This window comes from Elephantulus edwardii, unplaced genomic scaffold, assembly GCF_000299155.1.
Source record: "Elephantulus edwardii isolate Elephantulus edwardi_28Jun2011 unplaced genomic scaffold, EleEdw1.0 scaffold00045, whole genome shotgun sequence".
Lineage (NCBI taxonomy): Eukaryota > Metazoa > Chordata > Mammalia > Macroscelidea > Macroscelididae > Elephantulus > Elephantulus edwardii.
In genome coordinates this window covers 16319781-16337470 of record NW_006399795.1, presented here as the reverse complement: position 1 = coordinate 16337470, position 17690 = coordinate 16319781, and the positions used below count along the sequence as shown (strand labels likewise).

At 48.1% G+C, this 17690-nt stretch overlaps 1 protein-coding gene across 1 annotated transcript; it reads right to left on the bottom strand.

The window, feature by feature from the left end:
* Positions 1–1713: 1713 nt before the first annotated feature.
* On the bottom strand, positions 1714–16516 carry NADK (NAD kinase). Its single transcript, XM_006885936.1, has 11 exons — positions 16344–16516; positions 14241–14324; positions 6620–6749; positions 6224–6332; positions 6009–6094; positions 4680–4782; positions 3812–3960; positions 3470–3569; positions 3185–3342; positions 2584–2666; positions 1714–1879 (listed from the first exon to the last, which is right to left on the bottom strand). Exons 1-11 carry the CDS (start codon positions 16514–16516, stop codon positions 1714–1716), a joined length of 1341 nt encoding a protein of 446 aa, XP_006885998.1.
* Positions 16517–17690: the final 1174 nt, after the last annotated feature.

Here is a 17690-nt window from a genome sequence, read left to right as displayed (position 1 = left end):
CCTCGAATGGCTTTGCGCCTTGGCTAGCACTTGCTATTCTGTGACTGGATGCCAAAGCCCATGGTCTCTGGGGTCCCAGAACTCCCCCACCTCAGCTGGTCCAAGCATCCTCTCCAGGACCCTCAAGAGTGTGGGTACACTCAGTAGGCTGGCCACACTGCCTAGTACCCTCAGGTTCCTGAAGAGCAGGTAGAGGGTGGAGACAGGGCACCTGCAGAGCACTATCATTCAGCAGCTCTGCAGGGGTGTTCTAGGACATCGAACCCCACTAAATGTGAAGAACAATTCTGACCTAACCCAAAGAGAGGCCAGAGCAGCAGCCTTGCCCAACTGGACTCCAGGGTCAACACCCTCCTGCTGTGTTGATTTAAAGTACAACTCTCAGACCAAAGGAGATAGGGCTCTTCTGAACCAAATGCCCTCCCAGAAGTCAGCGGGGACACACACTGACCGCCAGCCACACATGAGCCAGGCCACGTGGTATCTGTGCACTCACTCTCTCTCTTGTTCTCCACCTGACTGAGTCAAGTGGTCCAGCACCCTGTGGATGACAGGTGGGGGCACTGGCCACTGGAATGGTTTCTCCACAGCTTGAACAAGAGGAAAGGCAGGGTCAGCACTCAGTCAGAGCCTGGCTACAGTCTTCCTCACAGGGAATCCTCTCAACTGGCTTGTCAACCCAAGTCACCCGAGCTGCTGCCTATGTGACTCCAGACAGAATGGTCCCAGCGGGCGTCACTGCACAGGATAATGTAAACAGGAGACGAGGCTTTGCTTCATAGCAGGACAAGTCCCCTCACTTTTAAATCTTCACAAAAGTGTGTACAATAAAATATGTACATAAGCACTTCAGAAAGTTTAAAATAATCTCTAAAAAGTATATACAGGGTTAAAATATCTCCCAGTGTGGAAGGTGCCAGCCTGTGTGTAGGAATGTGTGCGGGCGCTGGCCCAGCCTCCCCTCGGCCTGGAGCCAGGCTGGCTGGGCTCAAAGACGCCAATCTGAAACAGGAAGAGGAAACACCCCAGTCTCAAGGGATAGAGACCATGATGAGGCTGGTGGGTGTGGCCAGAAGGGAGGATCCTCCCAATCACCTCCAGAAACAGCAGCCTCGCCAACCCCACCACACTAATTAAGCGGGCAAAATACCCCCAGGGCCTCCCTGGAAGTGGTCTCAGGGAAAAGACTCAGGAAGAAGGGGAAGCGTCCTGGCTAAAGGAAGACATTTGGCCATGAGACATTTATTTCCATATCACAGGACAGGTGTTTTGGCCAGACCTTCTGGATCTCAGTATACTGACTTCCGGAAGTTTCCTGACACACAGGACTTAAGAGATGGATGTGTGACATGGGCACAAGACATTGTCCCTGACCCCGTCACAGCTCAGACACAGGCAGCATGTGTGTGTGCGTGCGCGTGTGATGACAGTGACACCCTTGCCTTTGCCTCACTTTGCTTATTTAGAAACGCAAAAAATAAGTCAAATTTATGTTAAAAATAGGTGATCTGGATGACAAAAGGCAAATCCCGATTTCTTCCTTTGGCCACAGGAGGGAGGGACATGATCTGGGGCCAAATAGGGCATTCTAGAAGACACACCCACAGATGCAGACAGCTGTTCCCAACAGGCAAGTGGAAGGAAGGAGAGGAAGACAGAGATGGTGAGAGGGCCGGGCCGTGCTGTCCACCCCACGTGTCTGGAGGCTGGATGCTAGCCCTGCACCTCCCCATCTTCCTCTTCCTCCTCCTCTGTGAAGTGAGTCTGTTTCTTCCGAACATTCCAGTGGAGACACTGGGCCAGGCTCTCAAACCAGTCACTCACAGGGTCCCGGACACAGATGGAGGGCAGCGGGTAGCAGGAGGTGGTGATGCTGATGCTGAGGCGAGAGAGATGTATGGGAAAGTCAGCTTGGGCATCTCTGTGTACTGTTCTGGTTGAGTGGCAACTCAACCACAGGCCACAGGCTTCTCCCCATGAGCCTCCCCCAACCTGATGGCCTGCCTCCCAGGAGGGGAAATCTGGACAGAGGTGGTAGCATCTGCTTTTATCCTGAGAACCTAGGAATTCTCAGCCAGCCTCCTGTCTGAACCCTTCCCCATGCTCATACCCTCTGTCACTCTATCTCTGACTCTTAAATTTGATTTGTTGGGAATAGTGTCCTTCAGCCTGTCCCTACCAGCGAGGTTCAGGGTATGCCATGTGGGTAAATCTATTCACTTCCCAGGTCAGAATCACTAAGAGATGAGGGAATGAGCCACGAAGGTGGCCTGCACGATGGAGAGGACTCGAGGGAGAGGACACTGTCTGCAGTGAACTCAGCAGTGTGCCCTCTTCCGCCCTTCTCCCCAGCAGTCAAACCAGACTTCCTCACTTGATTTCTCAGTAGTGCTTTGTGGTGGGGCCTCCCTCTCTTAGGCTGGCACACTGACCATTTGTCCCCAGAAGTATCACCGAAGGAGAATGGGGAGCAACGTGTGGACCAGAGGAACGCTCAGGGAACTGGCAGAGCACAGGGTCAGGGATGTCCATGCCCTCTTCAGCCTTTGTTTCTGGCTTCTTAACCAGTTCCCAACCACATACCTGTCCCCATGGCGGATCTCCTGTCTCTTCCGTCCATCAAAGGACACCCATGCAGTGTTCCTGGCTTCTGGGGACAGAGTGATCTGGGAGCCAAGCAGAAAACATGTGGCTGTGTGGGGCGTACCAACCTCCAACCCCTATATAGAGGTAGGTGGATCCAAATAACACCCAAGAGGGGCTCTTGACCCATAGGGTGGGTCCTCATTCTGATTTCTCTCCATAGGCCCACATGCCTACTTTCCACTGGTGACCTTCCACACAGGCCAGCTCTAAGAGAAGTCAGAGAGGGGAGATCTCCTCGCGTGCACCCATTTTTGTCATTATGAGGTGGTCTACTCTAGCCTCATAGCAACAAAAATGGGTCTCCATGCAGAGCAAGGCCCACACCTGCAGCCATGTGAAGGAGGGAGTAGGATCCAAGGCTGGAGAAGAGACAGATCCCTGAGGCCCTGCAAGCCTGCCCTAAGAGGATCAGCTCAGCCATGAGAATGAAGCACCACAGAACATGGAAAAGGGAGCAGGGTGTAACCCCAACAGGTTTAGTGGGTTCCCACTGCACAGATGACCCTCTCTGCACCAGGACAATGGGGGCTATGCTGACCTTAAGCTCCACGCCAGCAGGGACCACAATAGGCCGGAAGGACAGGGAGTGTGGGCAGATGGGGGTGATCATGATGGCTGGCACATTGGGGTGGATCATGGAGGCTCCTGCTGCAGCTGCGTAGGCTGTGCTTCCCGTCGGTGTGGATACGATCACTCCTGCTGGGACACGGGTCTCAGTACAGCCCTCCAGGCAGTGGGCAGCATCCAGCTCTCCTGTCCTACACCAGGCCTGGCAGCCTTTTCAGGGAGCAAAGGTAGGTGAGCAGGGGCCCAGACAACTCACCATCACCCTGCACAGTAGTGATGAGGTGTCCGTTAAGGTAGACGTCCACGTTGGAGAGGTAGGAGGAAGGACCTCTGTCAATCACCACCTCGTTTAGGACCTGGGGCACAGAGGGGCATGTTCAGGGAGTAGCAGGCAAAGGGGTACAGTGGATACTGTAGTTGAGGGGAACGGACCAACACACATTACCAAACATTGTTACAAACACGCTGCCTGCATGGGGGTTCCAGTGGGCCCTCTGGGAGGCAAGTGGGGTGTCCACCCATGCAGGAGCTCAGTCTCCCTAGAGCTTCCCCAGGAGGACAGGACGGTTCATTTCATCCACGTGAGGCGGCCACAGACCTGATACTGCATGACCTGCTTGCCGACCTCGGGGTCCGGGGCCAGTGTGCCGTTCTCACGGATTCCATTGGTAGCTGCGGCCTTCTTCCCTCTAAGTTCTTTCACGACTCGAACTTTGAGCCGACTCCGGAGGACAATGGCTGCATTCCCTAGAAAGCCGGAGAGCCGGCTGAGGTTGGGCGGCCCCACAGATCAGGCAGAGACCCCCACCGGAACAGGGTCCCCACCTTTCCCAAGCCAAGAACAACCTATCTATGACATCTATGAAAAACTCCTGTCACCCACAGAGAATGTGTATCTGCAGCAGCTCTGGCACGTTGTCTGCTGACATGTACAGAAAAAACCTGTAATTGAACCTTTCAGAATTTGGAAGTCTGGTATTTTCTAACTTTTTTACTGTGATCTGAGTGAGAGTTTATAAAATAAACTGGTTTCCCACATTCAAGTAATTCATACACTTTCTATTTTCTGACACTGACTGTAATCCTACAGTCGTTCCCTGAGTTTCCCACTTTATCCCTTGGCAGATGCTGCCCTTTTGAATGTGTCCTGTCGCTTGTTCTAAGGAGTGTGCTCTCCCCCACTATTATTAAGCCTTTTAGGCTTGTCTACTGTTTGTCTCAAAGTTCCAGACAAAAGGAATCTCTATCTGTCCAGAAAACCCGGTCTTTTTTTATGATTTTATGTCCTGTTACACATTTTCCTCTTACTCTATCAGGGACTTTCTCTTGCTATCTTTTTAAAGAAAGCTCTGATTCTTAAAGTGTAAATGTTGCTCTATGCACTATTAAAAAAATATCAGAAACGCACGGAGAGAGAGAGAAACTTCAACTGAGCCTTATATGGGCTCCAGAATGTTCTGACTCACCCTCTATCACCTGAGTAACTTGGGACTGGAAGTTCTCAAAGTTGAAGGGGGTCAGGAAGCCCAAGGAGCCCAGGTGAAAGGCCATGACAGGGGGCACGCTGCCCTGTGGGCAGACAAGACAGGCATCAGGGCTCAGTCTGCGAGAGGCCACGTGGATTACGTGGAGCATGCCCAAAGCCCTGACACAACCCGGCTGGAGCTGGCGTGCTGACTGCTGGGGAGTGAGCATCACTGTGAAGACTCACGGAGATGGGACGGCTAAGCTAAGCATTGAGGGTTCCAGCAGACATGTCAGGAAGGTTGTGCTGGGACTGGGGGAAGAACTGGAATGGTGGGTTCCGGTAAGTCTGGAAAGGCTAGTGTGTTGTGTGGTGACCATGTCTGAGGCCAGGAACTGGGTGGCAGGGTAGAAGCTGGATGGGAAGAGGACAGTCAAGTGACTAGCAGATAGCAGAAATAGGCAGGTGAGGCGACAATGATGTCGGGACATAAAGAGACTAGGCACGGGCTCTGGGAGAGGAGGTGCAGCATGAAGGCAGGAGAGTTGTGGGGCAACACCTCTATGGTAAGGTCATGTGGAGGAGTCGAGACTGGGCACATGTGAGGGTAAAGCAAGGTGGTGGTCACGTGAGGGGAAAGGAAGAGGAGGTTGGCTGGATTGGCCAAGGATATGACTGCCAGGAAATAGAGAAGTAGGGTGGTGGCCGTTCAGAGGGCAGGCCCTGGGCAGACAGACAAGACTGGGAAGAGCAAGTGAAAAATGGGCAAATCAAGTGAGATGGAGCCAGGTTGACAGGCTATTGACCTCTGAGTTCTGATACTTTGGTCTACTCAACGACAAGATGTATTTTGCCCCTATGCCTGCCTTCCTGTTCTCCCGCTATCCTGTTCTCCTCTGCTCCCCAGGAAACCCGCCAGAGCATCATGGGTTAGGTCCCTTCAGGGCTAATCCCAGGATGTCTTCGAGGATATGCATGGGTCCAACCCACAGCAGCCCCTCCTTCCCATCTTCACTCCCTGGCTCGCCTCTATCTGGATCTGAAGCCCTCCCTCTCAGATGTTTCTGGTCTGTGCCCCTAAAGCAGCCCACATAGGAAGAGGAGTGGGGACAGCAGCAGACCAACCCACACTAGGAATCATCTGCAAAACGGTTTCACTATCCAATCAATGAAATTATCAAGGCAGTCCAAGTGAGAGCAAGAACACTTCCAACAGCAACTCTCCAATACCTCCCTGCAGCGTAAAGCTGACCCGGGAAGGTGAAGCCCATGCTCTGAACACGCCCATAACGCGGCACTCAACTACAAACACACCAGCCTCACACATCACCTGGAAGAGGGAGGAGGCGTAGAGTAAGGTCCCATCTCCCCCCAGGCAGATGATGAAGTCGATTTGATTGGAAATGTCATCATAATCTGGAAAAGACAAAAGGAAAAATGAACTTCATGCTACCCCTGGTCTAGATGCCGGACATGCCCTCTGCCGGCAACAGGCAGCGATAAGGCATTTATATAAATCATGTGATAGAGGACAGAAAGAATCACCTTCTCTGAAAGTACAAAATTTCTTCTTCACTGGTCCAAAATTCTCATCACTCACAATAGCAGGGTCTTCCAAAACTTTCTTTTCCACATATACAATCATGTTGTTCTCCTAGAAGCAAAATGTGCTGAGGATTGTCCAGAGCCCCAAGAAGCCCCAACAACATACATTAGGTTCAGATAATGGGGGCTCCCGCAAGACTCCTTTTACAGCATAGCATACAGGTGAACATGATTCCTCTGTCTTGGCCACAGGTAGTTTTTTATTTACTCATTTCATCCAGACTTCTAGCATGTGTGACACCTGCCCTGACTGTAAGGGCTGCTGGCCAGGGCACATCCTCCCCACACATCATTCTCCAGTGGGGTGTAGGTGAACAGGCCCTGGGCTGAGCTCACCTCCATGAGGTACACACAGAGTTCCTTGAAGGGCTGCAGCAGGCTGGCATCTCGAATTTTCTTGATGACGAGAACGCTCTTTGGAGCCTTGTTCCAAGTCAACCTCTGACTCGCGGGGTCCTGAATATGCCTTAATGGGAAGGAGAGAGGGGTCACCCTACATGCAACCTCCCCTCAAGGACAAAGGCATGAGCTACGGAAAGGAAGGAAAATCCTAAACCCAGCAAACATGCTCCAGGGCAGCGTTCTGAGGGCTGGGTCTGTGCCCCAGTTGCTGTACTTTTGTCAGGTCTGGCCCCAGCCCAGCACTAGTCAGCAGAACACACTTAGTTTACAAATAGGGTTAGTGGGCAAACTCCACGCAGATGGCAACTTTCCTCCCACTTCTATTGGAAGGTCCTACTCAGTGGTTCCTAGTGAGCCCACCATCTTTGGAGCAAGAGCCCTAATCTTGCCCTCATCCCACTCCAAAGTCGGCAGCAGATGCAAACTCCCATGGCTTCAATTCCACCACCACTAAGATTCCTGCACACCTGTGTCTCCCACTGACTTACGTGGGGTGTACATAGCCCAAATGTACCTTAGGGAGAATCATCTGTTCACCCCTAAGAGTGAGAAGTACCTTATTTTTTTTAAAAAAGACAGATTTATTTACAAAGTTCAAATACATTGTTTTTCGCACAAGATCTTTCCCATTTCCTTCACGCCTCTCATCAAATTGTGTGACTTTATGATTAAACCACCCCTTTCCTGCCCATCCTCACCCCTTTGCTTCCACCCTCCCCTCTCCAGATCCTCATATTCATTCTACAATAATGGCTTTAAACAGTATTTGTCCTTATGGGACTGAGTTAGTTTACTCAGCATAATGCTCTCCAGTCCTTCCCAAGTTAGGTAATAATTTACAAAATTATTGATCCTGTGTGCTGCATAGTATTCCACTGTATGAATATACCACAAGTTCTCAATCTGTTTGTGGTTGGACATCTGAGCTGTTTCCATGTTCTTGAGACTGAATAATGCTGCTATGAACATAGGTATACAATTCTCCATTTGAGCCACAGTTCTCATTTTCTTGAGGTATATTCCAAGCAATGGAATGGGTCATATGGAATTTCTATGTTCAGCTTTTTGAGCAAGTGCCAAACTGCTTTTCAGAGTGGTTGTACCACTGTACAATCTCACAAACAATGTGTACGAGTTCCTATCTCGCCACATCCTTTCCAACATTTATTGCTTGCTGTCCTGTTAAACTTTGCCACTGTTACTGCAGTGAGATGGTATCTGATGGTGGTTTTGATTTGCATCTCTCTTATTACCAGTGATTTGGAGTATTTCTTCATGTGCCTGTTGGCCATTCGAAGATCTTCCTTTGTGAAAATTCTTTCCATGTCTTTTGCCCATTTTGTAATTGGGTTATCAGTCTTTTTCTTGTAGAGGCCTAGGAAGTATTCTATCAACTTTTGTTATGAGACTCTAGTCTGAGACAGTATTGTCAAATGTTTGTTCCCAGTTGGTAGGTTTTCTTCTCACTGTTATAAAAAGTTTTTAATGCAGACAGGGATTTAATCTTTAGAAGGTCTCATCAATTTTATCCTTTTCAGATTATGCTTTTTGGCTAGATTTGGCAATCTCTTTTTACTGTAGACTAGGTAGGTCTTCTAAGTTTGATCTCTGTCTGTCTCTTATGAACTTTATGGTTTTGAGCTTTACTCCCACGTCTCTGATTCACCTTGAGTTGATTTTTGTGTATGGGATGAGATGTGGATCCTGTTTCAGCTTTCTGCAAGTAGCAGTCCAGTTTTGCCAGTACCATTTGTTGAAAAGGTTGTCATTTCCCCATTTGATAGGTTTTATTTCCGTGTCGAATATCAGTTGACCATAGATAGCTGGGTCTATTTCTGGGTTCTCAATTCTGTTCCATTGGTCTATGTACCTGTTGTTATACCAGTGCCATGCTGTTTTGGTTACTACCACTGTGTAGTAGTTTTTGAGGTCAGGAAGTACTGTACCTCCCACTTCATTTTTGTTTCTCACAAGTGTTTTGCTTATTTGGGATCTCTTGCATCTCCAAATAAACTTGACAATTTCCCTTTTGATCTCCTTGAAAAATGAATTTGGTATCTGTACTGCAGGCTGCAGAGGGTCAAGGACTGCAGCCTCCAATATGGATTGAGGCCCAATGTTAAGACAAAGATTCTCACCACTGGGCCAACTGGCAGCATCAGGATGGATGGTGAAGAGATTGAGATTGTTTACAACTTTAGTTTGCTTGGCTCCACAGTCAACACTCTTGGCACCAGTAGCCAGGAAATTAAAAGATGTATTGTGATGGGAAAGTCTGCTGTTAGGGACCTCTCCAAAGTATTGAAGAGCAATGGTGTCTCTCTGGAGACTAAGCTGTGTCTGATACAGGCCATGGTCTTTGCAATCACTTGGTATGCATCAGAGAGTTGGACAATGACTAAGGAGGATAGAAGGAGAATTAATGCCTTTGAGCTGTGGTGCTGGAGAAGAGTATTGAGGGTATCATGGACTGCTAGGAAAACAAACAGATTCATCCTAGAAAGGGTTAAACTGGGCGGCTCCTTGGAGGCAAGGATTCTGAGGCTCCGTCTAACATACTTTAGACATGTAAGGAGGGACCGGTCCTTGGAGAGGGACATCATGCTTGGAAGGGTGGAGGGATAGCGCAGGAGGGGAAGGCCCTCTATGAGATGGATTGATACAGTGACGGGGGTAATCGGGATGGGTGTATCAGAGACAATGCGATTGGCACAGGACAGAGCAGAGTTTAGGGCTGTTGTACATAGGGTTGCTATGAGTCGCAAGTGACTCAACAGCACATAACAACAACAACTGGGACTGTACTGAACATGTCGAATGCTTTTGGTAGGATTGTCATTTCACAATACTGAGTCTTCCTATCCATGAACAGAGCACATTTTCCCATTTATTTATTTATCTTTTATTGTGTCTTGCAGAAATGTTCTGTAGTTTTCTTTGTATAGGTCTTTTGTATCTCTAGTTAGGTTCACTCTCAAGTATCTCAATTTGTGGTCGGCTATTGTAAATAATACTGCTTTCTTGGTTTCCTTCTCTGAGTTGTCTTGAAAAGTACCCTATATAAAGTTAGCAGTTGTTCTACTAGCTTCTCACAGTTTCTGCAGCACTCTTGACTTGGACTGTTCAGTAGAAGCATGGCACCAAGATCAGGGCCATTTTTCTCAAGGTGGAGGCCACTGTACTAAGCTGTAAGATATTTGGGGCCTGGCCTGGTGGGCAGCGGATAACCACAACTAGCTCAGATTCCACACTTCCTCCTCTCTGTTCATTGGAAACACTTTCTACAAACACAAAATAACCTTGGCAAAAAGGAAAAGCCCTGAAGCACTCAAAATAATGCCTCATCAGAGACAGTGCCCTCCTAATGTGACAGCCCCACTCGATGTACTGGGTCAGAGCTCACACACACTTGTCCCAACCAGGTAAGTCTGGCAAATGACATCTTGCCTGCCATCTCCTCAGGAGTCTCACTGCAGGCTCCTTGGGATCATAGAAGCTAGAGGGCTGTCAGGAGCCTGGAACATGTGGCAATTCTGTGTTTAACTAAAGGGACACAACCCTAGACCACCACAGGGCTCCCGAGGGACACTCCCCACTGTGGATCTAACTTCTGTATCTACAAACCAAAAGCAGAACTCAGCCAGCCCTGTCCAGGCAGCTGCCAGAAAGGAAACCTTCACAAAGCAAATTTGCTTAGTTGTCTAATTGTTTACATGGTCCTCTTACTCAATCTCTTACTTAAGAAGTTCACAAGATTACCTCATGGACAAGTTGGCAAACCCTTGGGCTGTCTGTTCACTGTACACAAGCCCACAGAGAGGAGTTCTGAGTAAGGCATACAGGCTGAAATATCTTTTCGCTGTGCCTTCTAGTACTTTCCAAGCACCACAGGAAACCTTGCTGGTTACCTGTCTGATGGCCAGTGTTGCCCTGTGGAATCAGCTTGCCATGAGAGGAGCTCAACAAGTCCGTCACTTGTTGCTAGCCTTGGGCAGTGACTAGTTCTGGAGGGCCACCAGAGTCAGAACCTTCCCTTTACACAGGTTGTCCTCTTGTATCTGTCAGGGAAGGTCAGCAATCCTGAGACTCCCAGCGATTCTCTTGCTCAAGCCTGAGCTCTTTTGTGTGACCATAAACTGGTTATTCCACTTCCTGTTGAGCTACCTGTATCCAGGCAGGCATCTGGACCTTTAAGGTATTGTGCTGGCTTCAAAGTAGATGTGGCCCCTCCAGGCAAGTACCCTAGTCTATGTGGGGCTGAGCTGCCTGAAACGGCAATTCTCCAAATCTCAACCCAATTGTTGCTGTTAGGCATCGCTGAGTTGAGGACAACTCATAGGGACCCTATGAACAACAGACCTGAATCCTGTCCTTTCCTGTGCCATTGTCACCATCTCTGACACCCTTGGACCCATTGCTACAGCTATCGTGTCAATCCATCTCAATGGGCGTCTTCCTCTCTTTTGCTGATCCTCTACCCTTCCAAGTATGATATCCTTTTCCAAGGAACAGCCACTTTTAGCAGTATTTCCAAAGTATGAGAGACTTTCTCATCCTTGTCTTCAAGGAGCACTCCAGCTGCACCTTTTTCAAGACTTATCTGTTTGTTCATTTTTGGAAGTCCACCACAACTCAAAGGCATCAATTCTACTGTCATCCTTACTCATCGTCAAGCTCTCACATGTATAGCAAATAACGTAAAAGACCAGGGACTGAATCATGCACATCTCCAAACTGACATCACTGCTCTCTAGTATTTTTGAGAGATCTCTGATAGCAGACCTGCCCAAAGCAATACGTCTCCTTATTCCCTGACTGCTGGTACCAAGGGTACTGGTTGTGGGTCCAAGCAAGACAAAATCATTAAGTTTCAATCCTTTCTCCATCCATCATGATGTTGGCCTCTGGCCCAATGGTAAAGACCTTTGTCTTCTCAATGTTAAGATGCAAATCCATACTGAAGGCTGTAGTCTTTGATCTTCTGCAACAGGAGCTTTCCTGATGCTTCATTCTTCTTCATAGAGTCCAGCTTTATGATTTATTTGCTCAGCACACAAACTGAACAGATATGGAGAAATTTACACCATTCCTAATTTTAAACCAAACTGTTTCCTTGTTCCTTTCGGTTAACAGCTTCTTGGTCTAGGTACAGATTTTGTGTGAGCACAATTAAGTGTTCTGGGATTCCTATTATTCTCAGTGTTAGCCATAGTTTATTGTGATAGTTTGCCTTTGTATAGTCAGTAAAACACAGGTATTTTTCTTATTTTCTCGGCTTTTTGCCAGGATCCATCTGGTATCAGTAATGATAATCCTAGTGCCATGGCCTCTTCTAAATACAGCCTGAACTTCTGGTAGTTCCTTGTATAAATTACACATTCATGATAAAAATCTGTTTACAAAGTCCCTTGTCACCATCCCTTGTGACAATATCTTAATTGTGTTCACAGGGGAAAAGTAAAACATATATTAAGCTCCAGTTCTGCAAGGGCTCAAGGAAGGGGTGGTAGATACAAATGAATAAGTAGCTACCCCAACACCCCCAAGGGATTTTGGTTCCAGACAGTCCTGGCTCAGACCATGGTCACTATGGCAACCCAGAGATGAGGGTGGACCTAAAAGCTGGCTCTTTCTTCACTATCTCATAGCCTGACACCCCTCTAACTCAAATGAACCTTCTGGTGTGGATGTCCCCTATGGGCTCTGGACGTGTTCTGCCCAGCCCTAATGAGTCAGCAGACAGAGCTGCATGCAGTACAGAGACTGGATGGCCAGATAAGGCTGGGAGCTTCTCTATCACAGTGGCACTTGGCAGAGATGTAAATACCAAGAGAGAAATTGGGAAGAGCCCCAGCTGAGGAGATGTGGAGTCAGCAGACCCAAGCTGGACTGAGCCAGCTGTGTACCACTGCATAACACAGTGAGGTGGGGCCCACAAGGTGTGGCTGTGCTTTGATCCATTGTGGCTGCTATGAAGACCTCTTAGCGGGGATTCCTGCAAAGGTGCAGTGGATGATGTCATCAGACTAGGGATAGATTTTAGATTCAGAAGGATAAACTTTGCAGATGGGTTGAATGAGAGCCAGATACCATCCCCATGTCTGCAGACATAACTACATATATGAAGGGGGAAACCCAGGTCTTGCCACATGCAGTTAGAAATCTCCCAAGAAAGTCTTAGCCTAAGTCTGCCAGCCTCTACAACCTGACCTGCACTGCCAGGCTGGATGGCACCTCAACAAAGGTGGTGACGGAGCAGCCATCTGACCTGATGGGTAGGGGGTACATAGTTCACAATTTACAAAACAGCGCTTCAGAAAGTGTGGGTGGTGAGAACAAGTCAGGCCATTGTCCCACTCTGGTAATGTGGGGGGAGGCATTTGGCCACCCTGCTGTGGCCCTGCTGCCCGTGGAGAAGATACAATGTATGTGTGCCAGGGGTCATGGGGCCGCTTGGTAAGGTGATGATACAGTGAATCTCTATGAACTTCTATGTATCTATTGCAATAGAACTCTTCCCTTTGTAATCACAGGAGAGACACTGTGTCTCAACCTCACAGAGGTGGCTCTGCTGGGCTTGCCTCAGCAGATGTGCTGCCATGTGATCAGGCATTTTAGAACAGGAAATGACCCACTATTAAGATGAAATTTTCACTAAAAGGCAGTCATGTAAGAATACATGTCTATATGGAAAGATGGAGGGTGTGCAAAACAGGAGAAGACCGCCAACATGATGGATTGACACAGAGACTGCAGCAATGGGCTCAAGTGTGTCAGAGATGATGAGGATTGCAGCAGATAGGTCAGGGTTCTGATCTGCAGTTCACTGAGCCACCATGAGTCATAGTCAACCGCACCTAACAACGTAAGAAATGCATTGTAGGAGCCCCTGCGGAGTGCAGGCATGGGGTATATACCCCCTTGGTACCACATACAAGAAGCAGGTGGCAGAGCCCTGTAGGATCAGAAACTGAGGGAGGGACCCTGAGTCACCCTGGATTTAGAGTTTCTGTCCCAAGCTTGTTCCAGGTCCCAAAACAGATGCAAAGTGCTAGACAGTTGGGATCTCTGGACTAAAGTCCCCACCTTCATTCAGATAGCACCTGATGGCAACAAGGTGAAACACTTCCTAAAGAAAAATGAGATGAGAAGAAAGTTAATGAATGTATCTGAAGTTCTGGAATAATCAGAATGTACTTGGCCACCAGATATGTTGGTTCAGAGCACAGCCAGCTTCCCCAGAGCAATTCACTTTTAAACAAGATAAAACTGACCTTCTGCAGATCACCCCACTGATGTGTCACTGAAGTGCCTGCCGATACACATGGTGACCCTCACATGGAACCTGTACACCTGGAGCCTGGTGATAAGGCCGCAGCACTCCTCATGCTGATGATCAGATCTCTGGCTGTCATGGAGTCTCCTCCCAACAGGGCCCTGGAATTTTCTTCCTCTCCCAATGCTTCCCTCCCAGGTAGTGGGGGTCTGGTTATGAGATAGCATGCCTGGCTCTAACCACCAGAGAATCACCCCTTTGTCCATGACCCGCACTTACATGATGGTCTGAGGGTTCGACAGCACACAGGCTTTTGGTCCAAAAGTGGTCACTGGGCATGGCCCATGCAGGGAGCGGGTCCTCCTGCAGGGTGAGGACAAGTGAGTCAACCAGAGAGAAAAGGAAGCATGCAGGCAGGGCACTGGGGACAGCTACCTGTAGATAGTGTACAGAATCGAAAGACTATCACTCTTAATGGTTTTTAATTTTATTTTTTAAATTTGTGTTTTTTATTTTATTGTTTTTTTGTGTGTGTACCGTTGAATCAGATCCAACTGGTACAGGAGGAGATTGCCCCTCCTTCTCCAGCAGAGCATCTGGTGGATTCGAAATGCACACCTTCAGGACTGTAGCACAGCTTCTTACCACTAAGCCACCAGTGCTCCCTAGTTTTTAATTTTGTTTTTTAACTTCTAATGGTTTAAAGCCTGTCTTTCCCCTTGCTCCATAAGAGGCCCAGAGGTTCTGCCTGAGCACAGGTGCATTTGCAGCACTTAATACCACACAACAGACTCACAAGCTGAGTGGCTCCTCTGGACAGTGACTCCCAAAGGTTCTGGATGCTCAGGCCACGGAGACGAGACCTGGTGAAGCCTGGAGTCTGAATTTGTGACAACAGTCTCAACAATTCTATGTGAGGACTAGGCCATGATCTACACTTAACAATTTAAAAAGCTCACAAACAAGCTAGTTTAAAATCCAATAAAGACATTCACTTTGAATTACGTGTGACAATAAAGATACAGCTGAATGCTGATTTTTCAAAAACCGAGCAGTGATTTACCACAAGAAATTAACAAAATCAAGGGCCACCATGGCCAGGGTGCCTCTGAAACAAAGTTACCGTCAGGTTCCTCCCCTATCTCCTGTGCCATGGTCACCCTGGGCTGCTCCCACATCCACACGCAGCCGAAGACCATTCTATAGGGCCTCTGGATAAAATACTGCCAGGATACTTTAAAAGAATGCCTGCAAAAGCCCACAAGGGCTGCAGTGTTTCAAGGGTACACAAGTGCACCCTGTGACCTCAGGAGAGGATGCCAGCTGTGCCCACCCAGCTCTGCACGGGCCTATCACCTGGGGCTGTCACAGGTGCTCTGTGATGTCTGGTCCATGTTCCCAAAGAGGAACAAATGTATATTAGGCTCAAACCAAAGCCAAACCTGGAATAAAAACATTTCTTCCCAGAAAATATCACTACTGCAAGGGGAGGAGGAAAACCTGGGATGCCATGTCAGGAGCCACCGGGGCCACCAAGACAGAGGTCATGGCTTTCCCTCCAGCTGGATGAGATCACTTACTCTATTGCCACCACTAGAAGATGTGACCCTTGTTCCCAGGACACAGTGATGGCCAGCACGTTTTCTCCAAATCCCACATCTTATGGTCTTGTGGTCAGAGGGCCATCTGTGTAGGCCCAGCTCCACATCTGCCAAGTAGACTCACCCAGCACTGTCATGCAGGGACCTGCCCAGTGGCTCTAGGGCATGCTGGACTCAAGAACCCAGTGTGTGAGAGGGTAGCAAAGTGTTAACTTACTCCAATTTTGAGCAGCTATCTCTCAAGGACAGAGAGACTGGAGACCTTGAGCTTTCCTCTCATTCACCTGCTCTGCAGTCCTGGGTGAACTGGCTGTGACTTTTCGGCTTTCATGAAACCCAAACTCATGTTGACCAAACTTCTCATTTCACTAACCACTCAACTATGTGCTGGCTGACACAACCTAACCTATCACACCATCAGATCCTTGACTCACAAAGAGTAGGACTCCAAAAGTGATGTCCGTGTGCCATTCGACTTCCACAGAGTAAAGCACACTCAGAGCACAGGGTCCTGATCACATCCACTCCAGTCTAAGGCCAAGTCAGTAGGGCTTCCATCAGGCATGTGGCGGCCCATCTGGGAGTGTTCATGCCCGTGTCCCATGGAATCCCTCAACTCTGCTTCTCAAGGCAGGCTCAATTCTCCAACTTTAAGTGGTTAACACCATAGCCCCATTTTCAAGATAGACATCACATTTATCAGTATTTCTATGACTGGATAGAGTTCTTGGTGACAGTTATAGTAAGTCAAATAATGAAATCAGCAAGTAGAATGTTGTACCTAAACTCCTTGGTGCTCCCCAGGGCAGGAGAGGCAGACAGGCTGCGGGACTTGGCCCGGCCCCGGATGGGGTGGCTGTGGCTCCAGTCCTCATCCCCAAGGCAGGCCGCACAGCGGAATGGGGCCAACTCCGGGCTCAGCTCCCTGCTCAGGCTGTTCTTCTCCTGTTCCATTGCCACAGCTGGTGGGCGGGGACGATGGGCAGAGAAACACGGATGCCTGAATTCATTGAAACAAAGCTGAGTGAATAAACACATACAGGCATGTGCATGTAAACTATCTCCCTACCCCCACTGTGACTTGATCAAGGAAAATTAGTTAAAGTTCAAGTCACCAGAAGCTATTGAGAACTCAGGAATCATCCATCAGTGGTTTCTGAATGTCTCCAAAGGACTTGAAAGTCATACGACAGGACAAACCACTGAGCCAGGCCTGGATACCTTTATTGCAAAGCAAGGCAAAGCATGACCTGCTGAGGGAGGGCCAAGTATCCTTGAGGCCAAACGGCAAAATCGAAATAGAGCATCACGTGAGAGACAAGACAACATCTCAGGCAGGTAGAAATACATTTGTGTGACATTAACTATCTCCTGGTCCTTGATAGAGAGGAAGAGCAAACTAAATACAAAAATGCTGAATAGGTATCATTAACAAAACCAAGCTAACAGATAAATCTTGAATTTCATGTCCAGCAAACAGAGTTTATATCTTTAATCCAGGATCTATGAAACACTGACAAAGGCTGACTTAGTAAATCTCAAAAGAAAATGTCAAATTCCAGAGTAATGAAGTAGAGGACCACATCTTTTAACCACAATACAAAAAAGTAGGAAAATACAAAGAAAACAATGCTCCAACCACTGGAATTTTAAGAACTTTCTCCTAACTAATCTATGCATCAAAATGGCTATCAAACTAGCATTAAGATCAACAGAGCGAAGAAACACCTACAAAGGGGAGAAAAGACTGAGCAATTAAACATCTGGTAAAGTTTCATATCCAGGATAAAAAGGGAATTCTTACAACTCAACAGCAAAGAGAACCCCCCCCACCCCCAAAAGAGCAAAGGCTTGAAGTGACATTTCTTCAAAAGTGATTATAAAATGGTCAATAAAGCACATAAAACTAAGTGAATAAATACACATATATAACAATAAAATATTATTCACGTGGGAAATACAGAACACCAAAATTAGGTGTCATTTCACACACAAAGAGGTACCCCTATGGTGTTGGGATGCTAACCAAAAGGTCAGCAGCTCAAACCCACCAGTCATTCGCAGGAGCACGACGAGGCAGTCTCTTCCAGGCTGGGAAAGTGGATGGAGGAGAACCCTGAGTCAGAAT

What these genes read in the sequence shown, in the direction of transcription:
- NADK (XM_006885936.1), bottom strand. Translation starts at nt 16,516, where the DNA reads ATGGAACAGGAGAAGAACAGCCTGAGCAGGGAGCTGAGCCCGGAGTTG. An exon ending in ACGCCTCCTCCCTCTTCCAG is followed by an intron (nt 4,783 to 6,008) that starts GTGATGTGTGAG and finishes GTCTGCCCACAG; the next exon opens with GGCAGCGTGCCCCCTGTCAT. An exon ending in AGTTACTCAGGTGATAGAGG is followed by an intron (nt 3,961 to 4,679) that starts GTGAGTCAGAAC and finishes CCGGCTTTCTAG; the next exon opens with GGAATGCAGCCATTGTCCTC.